A 9,653-nucleotide genomic window follows, 5' to 3' on the forward strand; every position below is an offset into this window, starting at 1 on the left:
AAAGACATAGCACTATATATGTAAGCAAATATCTTTAAATTATATCATTTTCTTTTCTTATTTTCTAAAAATATTTCATGATGAATTGTGAGATAGTTTGTATATCAGAACATAACTAAATAAAGTGTGTGACAACAACACAATATACAATAAAGATTAGCCTACCTCTTGTGCCAGTTATCACATCAGCATAGAGCAGCAATTGCATTACGATGAGAACCAGATTATTCATTTTTCTACTGTAGTTCCACAGGCCACCGTGTTCCTTTAAAAAGCACACAAATATTCTGTAATTAATTCATACTTATTACCTGGGGAAACTCACATACATCATTTTCTGTTGCGATCTTATAGGCTATGAAGAATAACAAAACAGATATTGCTTTTTTAATACTGCTGTTAAATCAAGCAATTAGGAAATGTTATCATAGGTGCAATTATAACTTTGAAGGATGATTTTTTTGTTGCACAGTGAAATAACTGCACCGCAATCTGAGACTGAATGAAAGTTGTAGTGCGTGCGAGCCATTGAGTCACAAAACAAGCATAAGGGTTAAATAAAGAATACAAGGCGAACAGAACACAAGTGGCTAATTATGTGGACACACACAATGATGATGTCATCATTTATAGCCTATCTATCTCGAAAATCATCGAGTTTCATGGGCATGTGGTATTTTGACCACTGTTTGCCCACTAGAGGGCAATGTTTGTTAACCTATGCTATTTGATGGCCCAGAGAGATTCCTTTGCAGGATAGAGACACACGGGGACTACAAATTTCACGCCCACTTTTGAGACAGCGCCGCTACTCGAGGTCCGTTAGAACGATGAACTGCAGCTGCCAATGCAATCCCTATGAGAGGATATGAGAATTAGCCTACTTTTGAAATATTCCTACATTAACTGGAGACGATATTGATTTAAATAAAAATATGTTTCCAAATGTATGGAGTGTCTTTGTCAACATATCTTCTTGTTTTCTTAATAGTTGATGTGTTTCACATTTAATTTGCCACTTTAACGAGTTACCCATAATGCTAACACAGCAGAGGGTAGACAGCAGACAGGCATTTCAGTGACATCACTGTCTTTACGAGCGCCGAGCGCCGACCGACAGCGTACCCACTGTAGAGGCAGGAGAGGCGGTCGCCTGCCCAACTAAGGTCTTGCCTCCCCTAAAAAAAAAATAACCCGAAAATGTGTCATTGCGTGCTTAATGTCCTCAAAGTCACGCATCCAACAAGCTTTGAACTGAGCAGATTGGACCTTCTGTTCCAGAGATAATGACCAAAACCTATTGAAAACGGCCACTTTCGCCAGTTTTCTGGGTATTGAAAACCTCAAGGGATGCGTCCGTGATGCGACCACTTAAAGTCTGGATCTCCGATGCTAGCGGTTTTGACATACTGATGGAGTATATTATAGTATATTGTGGGTAGTATATCGAGATGAAAGATATGGGACATTAAAAAGGACAAATTAAACAAATGGGACAGATTATTAGAACACCAAAAAAATCGCTACAGCCTCAGTAGTTAACCAGTGAAATGACGGTATTTTACAATGCCTCTCATAGAGATTGCATTGAGAGCTGCAGTTCATCGTTCTAACGGACCCCGAGTGTCAAAAGTGGGCGTGGATTTGTAGGCCTTCCGCTTCCGGCCGTGTGTCTCTATAGGCCTGCTGTTACACACACCTGTTTGATTGTAGTTTATTGTAATCATTACTTTACACATGTGTGGATATACATTGATATAATTTCCATATTCCACATTCTATGAGAGGTCACTTTTGCTAGGTGCTTGTGAAGATGTCAAATATGTTTTGAAATTGAGATGTAATTGTGGGGGAAATTTCATTCAGACTTGTACACTGTAAAATATTTGCTGTCACATGTACAGTAACTTACTGGCAGCACGATGCCAGTATGTACTGTAATTTATTTCACAGTATGTTTATATGCACCGAGAATGTGCTCAGTTTTTTGAGTGCACTGGCGGTGACGTCATAGAGCGCACTGAGTTCTTCTGATTTACGAACGACACCGGTGCAAACAGCATAAGCATCATTTCCCTGGTGACAAACGCAGCAGTTAACGAAAGAATAATTGACAGCGACGAGGATGACAGTGAAGTTGAGAATGTAAGTAACACTTTACATGTAACACAGCCATGAAAATCAACTGTGTTTATACGGGGAGATAGTTAGCCTTAGCCCGGGGCTAGCCCTGAAACATGACTGTCATACCATGACAGTCATGGTGCCGAGTCCCCCTGGTCTAAAGTTGTGTTCGATTTTTTCACATTGCCATCTCTCACATAAACATAAACGTTCAGATTTCAAATATAAAGTGCTTACCACCGAGCCACGGATGTTACAAGGCGATGCGGACCGCGATGAGTACCCGTATCTCCCGTATTGTTCAATAAAAAGCATTTTAATCCCATCGCCGGCCATTTTTTTTTTTTTTTTTTTTTTTTTTTGTAATGTATCAGAGTGCAATACACCTCCCAACCATTAGTGTCGCATGGTTGAAAGTATCGGAGACAATTTGGAGAAAATGGCCGGCGATGGGATTAAAATGCTTTTTATTGAACAATACGGGAGATACGGGTACTCATCGCGGTCCGCATCGCCTTGTAACATCCGTGGCTCGGTGGTAAGCACTTTATATTTGAAATCTGAACGTTTATGTTTATGTGAGAGATGGCAATGTGAAAAAATCGAACACAACTTTAGACCAGGGGGACTCGGCACCATGACGCTTGTATACAAGCGTCATGTGAACCATGGCTAGCCCGGGGCTAATCTCAGCTCCCAGAATTTCCCACAGATGTTGCCACAGTCTGCCAGTGGTGGAGAAAGTACTCAATTTATTTTACTTTATACTGCAATTACTCTGTTACAAGTAAATGTACTTGAGTAAAAGTACAAACGTATTGGTATCAAAATGTACTTGTACCAAGTTTTGAACGGTATAAAATAAACAAAAAAAGCACTGAACTACATGCTGAGCTTGTAGATCGGCTATTTTTAAATAGCCAAAGTTTAAGGGCTGAAGTTGTGTATGTTTTGTAAGCTAAATCTGCAAAGTAACTAGTAACTAAGTGGTCAAATAATAGTAATGGAGTAAAAGTACAATATTTGCATATGAGGAGAGGAGAGGAGAGGAGGAGAGGAAAGGAGAGGAGAGGAAAGGAAAGGAGAGGTTTGTCACAGCGGAGTTGACAGGAGTGGAATGACTGCGAGATAAACATAAAGATGAGGAGCAAATGACATGAAGACTGGAAAATAATACAGACAGACAGACAGACAGACAGACTGAGAGAGAGAATACAGAGAGACAGACAGGGAGAGAATACAAAGAGACAGACAGGGAGAGAATACAAAGAGACAGACAGGGAGAGAATACAAAGAGACAGACAGGGAGAGAATACAAAGAGACAGACAGGGAAAGAATACAGAAAGACAGACAAGAAGATAAGATGGATGCTACAGATATGAGATTCACAGATTTTAAAGATACATACTATACATATGCATGTACAGTAAATACCTGTACCTATGTAAATACACCCATATACACAGTTACATCTGGAGTGTTACTTAACTCTCAGAGTGTAAAAGAAACACACACACACACACACACACACACACACACACACACACACACACACACACACACACACACACATATATATACATCAAACAGAATGGCAGGCATGCAGGCAAGATAGACAAATCAGACAGGTAGACAGAGAGGATTGGACAGACGCACATGTACGCACGCAGGCATGCGCGCACGCACACACACACACACACACATACAGACAAACACACACACACACACACACACACACACACACACACACATACACACACACACACACACACACACACACACACACACACCTGGATAAGGAATTGAAATACAGTGAGATAGAGAGAGGGGAGAGAATGAGATTTGAGGGAGAGACATCAGAGAGGAGAGGAGAGGAGAGGACGATGAGGAAGGAAAGAAACAACAGAGCATCAACGAGAGGAGAGAGAGGCATAGCGGTAGGGGGGACGAAGAGATTATGGGAGGGGGAGGCGAGAGGAAGGGACTGAGTGAAGAGAGAGGTGAAGGGGGGGGTGGAGAGGACTCATACGCTTGTATGAGTGAGTGACAAATACATTGAATCTGGCTATAAGATATAAGATTATGCAATTTTCTCTGTAGGACCAGGATTTGAGGATGGACCGACATCTCCTGCAAATGATGGCAGGATTGGCAGACCCTGTACAACGCCAACTACAAGCAAGAGTAAAGATCCGTGATTATGCAGAGAAGACCGTACCGCTGTACCTGGACGACGCTTTCAGGGAGCACTTCAGGATGACACGCACAACATTCAGCATCCTAACAGGTCCTTAATATGTCATTTTATAATGTGATTTACTGTCTTAATGTTCTTAATGTTGTGTAAAGCACTGGTTCTCAAACTTTTTCATGTCAAGGACCTGCAAATAGACACATATTAGCCTGCGGACCCCCATTTGAAAAGATATGTCAGAGACCCCTGTAACCCAGGTTTAAAATGCTGTGTCACTGCTGTGTGTGTGCGTGTGTGTCACTGCTGACACACACACACACACACACACACACACACACACACACACACACACACACACACACACACACACACACACACACACACACACACACACACACACACACACACACACACACACAGTCTCAGCAATCAATGAAGTCACTGATCAGCCACCCCAGTGATTGCAATTGGCAATCACTGACTACCAGCCAGCCACACCCTAGTACAAAATGGTGTCAGTCTGCAGTAGTGAGTGAGGTGCACATCACTCTGGAGCTGTTGCAGGTCTGTACCATATTCTAAAATCCCAGCAACATTTATCATTGACCAAATGACTAAACCCAATTATAATATGGCTTTTAGATTTCTACTACCCACACCTGATTGAACTGGCTGGCTGTGTGAAACTGACTGAGATTGAATTGTTGAGTGACAGTGTTCCAAATGTTTGTTGTTTGAAATGTTTGTTCCGATTTGATTGTTGTTTTGGTTTCTCATGTCATAAGAGAAGATTTTTTTATGGTTATAGCAGTGAATCTCAACCATTTTAATTTCAAGGACCCCAGTTTGATATGATATGCATCAGGCTATGGACCCCATTTGATACCATTTTGTTCTCTGGAACCCCCAATCTACACTGTAGTATCAATAGTGTTAATATAACTCTGAGAGTGTCGGTCCATTTGATTCCATCTGTACACTCTCAGAGTTACAGACCCATAAATGGTCCAATTGGTTCCTACTTCTAAACTATCAACCTTTTGACCCTACTTTGAGAGCCACTGGTGTAAAGCACTTTGACTTGCCTTGTTGAAATGTGCTCTAAAACTAAATTTGCCTTGCTTTGCTTAACAGAGGAAATTGCAGAGGACATCACCAACCAACATGGAGCTGGGCGAGCATCCATTCCAGCTTCCAAGCAGATACTGATTGTTTTGTGGCTATTGGGTAACCAGTGCTCATTCAGGTAGCTTAACCCAGTGACATTATTATACCTTCATTGGCTACATTAATGAGTCAATTCAGGCCACTAACTACACACAAAGTAGTGCATTTTGTATTAGAGATACATATTTACAATCTACATATATACAATACAGATTAACACATACAAATATTAATTTCTTCTCGGCAGGGACGTCAGTGACCGATTCGGCGTCACAAAATCAACAGTAGAAACCTGCTTCCAGAGAGTCATGAAAGCACTATCTCGTCTCTCAAAGACTGTCATATTATGGCCTACTGGGGCAAGGATAGCAGAGGTCACAAAGGGATTCAGTAAGCTGTATAACTTTCCCAGAGTAATTGGCGCCATTGATGGGACCCATATCCCAATCAAGGCTCCCCTTGAGTACCCAGAGACATACGTAAATAGGAAGGGTTTCCACGGCATCCACCTGCAAGCAGTCTGTGACCACAGCATGTTCTTCACAGACTGCTTCAGTGGATATCCTGCTTCCGTCCATGATGCCAGGGTTTATAGGGAATCAGATGTATATGCCAGCATTGAAGCCAGCCCTCACCAGATGATGCCCGATGATACACACATCATTGGAGACCCTGCATACCCCCTACAGCCGTGGTTGTTGGTCCCATTCAAAGACAATGGCCACCTGTCCCAAGTTCAGCGACACTACAATTTGGCTTTGTCAGGCACCAGGACAGTCATTGAAAGGTTTGATCTATCTATCTGTCTGTCTGTTAAATAGCTCTATTCTGATATAGAGCAGCAGTCAGCTGAGGATGACAGGATTTGTCTGGGGACATGCTACTCCTGCTCATTGCTCTCTTTCTCGCCATACAGAGCGTTTGCACTCCTAAAAGGACGCTTTCGCCGCCTGAAGTACCTTGATATGAACAGGATTGATCTGATCCCGTTGTGTATCATGGCCTGCTGCGTGCTCCACAACCTGTGTCTAGCCAATGAGGAGGAGGTGGAGGACATGATCCAGGTATGCCATAACTACTGACTCTGTTGATAATTTACATGACAGGAGTCACAAATGGGGGAGATTAGGTTAACAGGATGGAGATTGTGTCACAACCATGTCATTTGGCAGCAGTTTTATGGAAAACAGGACAGTGTCCTTTAAAAGTAAACATCCCTTTTACAAATGCAATCCTAACAAAAATAAACTTCACAGACTGGGCAGGACGACCTACAGGAGGACCCACCACAGGAGGAAGTGCATCATGACCAGGACCGGGTGGTGTCAGTTGCAGAACTGCACCAGGACCGGTTGCAGACAGTTGGTTATCAGAAGAGGAACTACATCGCCTCCATACTCACTCCAGAGTTATAATTTAAAGCCCCACTTCATCACACTACAGTGTCACACAACAGTAGCAAAAACGGCCGATCTACAAGCTTACGATGCTCATTGTGAGCTTCTGTGACTGGATGGCCAAATACATATCATTTTGGGTGTCTTTGACATGAACAAGTTTGAGGGCCACTGATATAGAAACATACATTTTTCTGAATACTGTTTTTAGAAGTCATCTGTAGAAGTCTTGATGGGTTAAAGGTAGTGTACGTGATTTTCTTTGGCTAAAATAAGTGTTAAATAGCTCTATTCTGATATAGAGCAGCAGTCAGCTGAGGATGACAGGATTTGTCTGGGGGCATGCTGCTCCTGCTCATTGCTCTCTTTGAAGAGCACAGTGAACTTCTCTTCATCCAGAATGACAAAGTCTTTTGGGAGCTGTTAGCTAGAGAAATGGCTAGCAAAGGCTAGAGCTTACAGGGACACAATGCAGCAACAAATGGAAAGGGATGCTGAAGGTGTATAAGGAGTGCTTATTGAGCAGAGCTACAGTACATGCCCATATTATGGTCCGCTCGATGCTCTGTTGCACAAATTCCCCAACATAAATCCCCTGTCAACAGCCAGTAGCACAAGTAAAAAGAGACGCTGGCTCTATATCAGAATATCGAGCTATTTAACAGATATTTTAACCAAAGAAAATCACGTACCCTATTCTATAGCACTATTCTGATTGTACTAATTTCTAGTGTTTGTTCAGGGGTCTCCAACTCTTTTATTAAACAGAAAATGTATTTAAGCCAATTTTATGCAATCCGGATAGAGATCTCAGTCAGGATACAGATTAAAAAGTCAAATTGGAAGTTATGACAAAGAAATGAGCAGACAAAATTGGAAGTGTGGAATAAAGTCAAGCTGATATATGGGTGCCAGAAAGTGGTAGTCTGTGTTGGTTTTCTAAATATGTAACTAAATTACTGCATACAAGGTTGTCTGAGGTTTCACCCGACAGTGATGATGAATGTAACTTGAACGTAAAATGTGAATAACGTGTACATTTAAAATAAACTGGTTCTGAAGTTTACATTTCTTTCAAATATTTATTTGCATTTAAGTGCCATAACACAAATAATTTAACACAAAATGTATATATTATATTTATAAAGTAAACTGTTGAAATATCTATTTGCATTTAAGTTCCTTTTAGCATAAATGCAATAACAAACGTATGTAAAACAAAATGTATATATTAAATTCATCAAATTCATCAATCTTCCCAACTCAAATGCATATTGTCAAATGCAATAACAAACTTATGTAAAACAAAATGTATATATTAAATTAATCAAATTCATCAATCTTCCCAACTCAAATGCATATGGTCAAATGCAATAACAAACTTATGTAAAACAAAATGTATATATTAAATTAATCAAATTCATCAATCTTCCCAACTCAAATGCATATGGTCAAATGCAATAACTTATGTAAAACAATGTATATATTAAATTCATCAACCTTCCCAACTCAAATGCACATGGTCAAAGCAAATCAAGGCACAATTTATTAAAGAGTAAAGAATCCCCACCTCAGTTTACAAATGGAACCCTGGAGGTATTTATTCAATGGGAGATAGAAACTGCACTCAAAGTTACAAATGGATAAATGAAATTCTGTTAAGTTAGGAGTTAACTCCCTCTCTCTATTTTATGTGTTGCTCTCTCTCTCACATGCCGCCTCTCTCGCTCTCTTTGTGTGGTATGTGTCTCATTTCCTTTCTCGCCCTCTCTCTCTCCCTCACTCATTCTGACCCTCAGTGTACGCCTCTCTACACCTCTCTCTCTCGCTCCCCCTCACTGTGTGTGTGTGTGTGTGTGTGTGTGTGTGTGTGCGCGTGCGTGCGTGTAAAGAATAAGTGCTCTCTTCCTCTTCTCTCTCATGACCATTCTCACTTTTTTAGGTATTCTAAAATGTGGTTCTGCTGTTGCAGTATTTGTCTCAACAAGCCCATTTTCTCTATGTGGCGCTCTGCTGCCTCTTCTGCCCTCCTCTGTGTAGCGGCCTCTCTTTCATTCTTTCATCCATTCTGTACTCTTGTACCCAAGTCGGCTCCTCTATATTTCTTCTTTCGCATTTTCTTTTTTTGTGTCTCTCTTGCTCATCTGGTCCTGGTGGTGGTGGGATGGTAGTGGGTGAAGGTAGGACAGTGTTGGTGGATGGTGGTAGGGTGGTGTTGGAACTGGAAGGAGAGTTGGGCAGAGGTCTAGGGATGGTGGCTGGTGGCTTAAAGCCACTTGTACTGGCTGTTGACAGGGGATTGATGTTGGGGAATTTGTGCAGCAGGGCATCGAGAGGAGCATAATATGGGCATGTAGCCCTGCCAGCACCAGAGCACTTATTATGGGCCAGCGTCTCTTTATACACCTTCAGCATCCCTTTCCACTTGTTACTGCATTGAGAGAGCAATGAGGAGCAGGATAGGAGCTTGCCCCCAGACAAATCCTGTCTTGTCATCCTCGACCTCAGCTAGCTGCTGCTGACTGGACTGTACTGAGGGCTCAGTGCTGGATTCAGTGGACTGTGATCCTCCTGGCTCTAAATGAATGAATACAATCATTAAAATTATAATTATTAAGGGTAATTAGGGGTGGGGGGGGTGTTTAGAATAGAGTGCATGTTTAGAATAGAGTCAAACTGAACCAATGTGTTCCAGCAGGACGACTAGCTGTAACGTTATTGAGTTATAAACTATTATAATAGCAGTGGTTCTCAAAGTGGGGTCCAGGGA

General features: G+C 41.6%; 1 protein-coding gene across 1 annotated transcript; it reads left to right on the top strand.

The window, feature by feature from the left end:
- Positions 1 to 2,046: 2,046 nt before the first annotated feature.
- LOC308105036 (putative nuclease HARBI1) lies at positions 2,047 to 6,901 on the top strand (the record flags this gene model as incomplete). The annotated part of the gene is made up of 6 exons (XM_080455671.1): positions 2,047 to 2,145; positions 4,226 to 4,412; positions 5,454 to 5,565; positions 5,734 to 6,273; positions 6,403 to 6,550; positions 6,743 to 6,901. The coding sequence occupies exons 2-6, from the start codon at positions 4,241 to 4,243 to the stop codon at positions 6,899 to 6,901; spliced, it is 1,131 nt and encodes a 376-aa protein (XP_080311797.1). The 5' UTR covers positions 2,047 to 2,145; positions 4,226 to 4,240.
- Positions 6,902 to 9,653: the final 2,752 nt, after the last annotated feature.

Source organism: Gymnoscopelus braueri (assembly GCF_963280865.1).
Source record: "Gymnoscopelus braueri genome assembly, chromosome: 17".
NCBI classification, from domain to species: Eukaryota; Metazoa; Chordata; class Actinopteri; order Myctophiformes; family Myctophidae; genus Gymnoscopelus; species Gymnoscopelus braueri.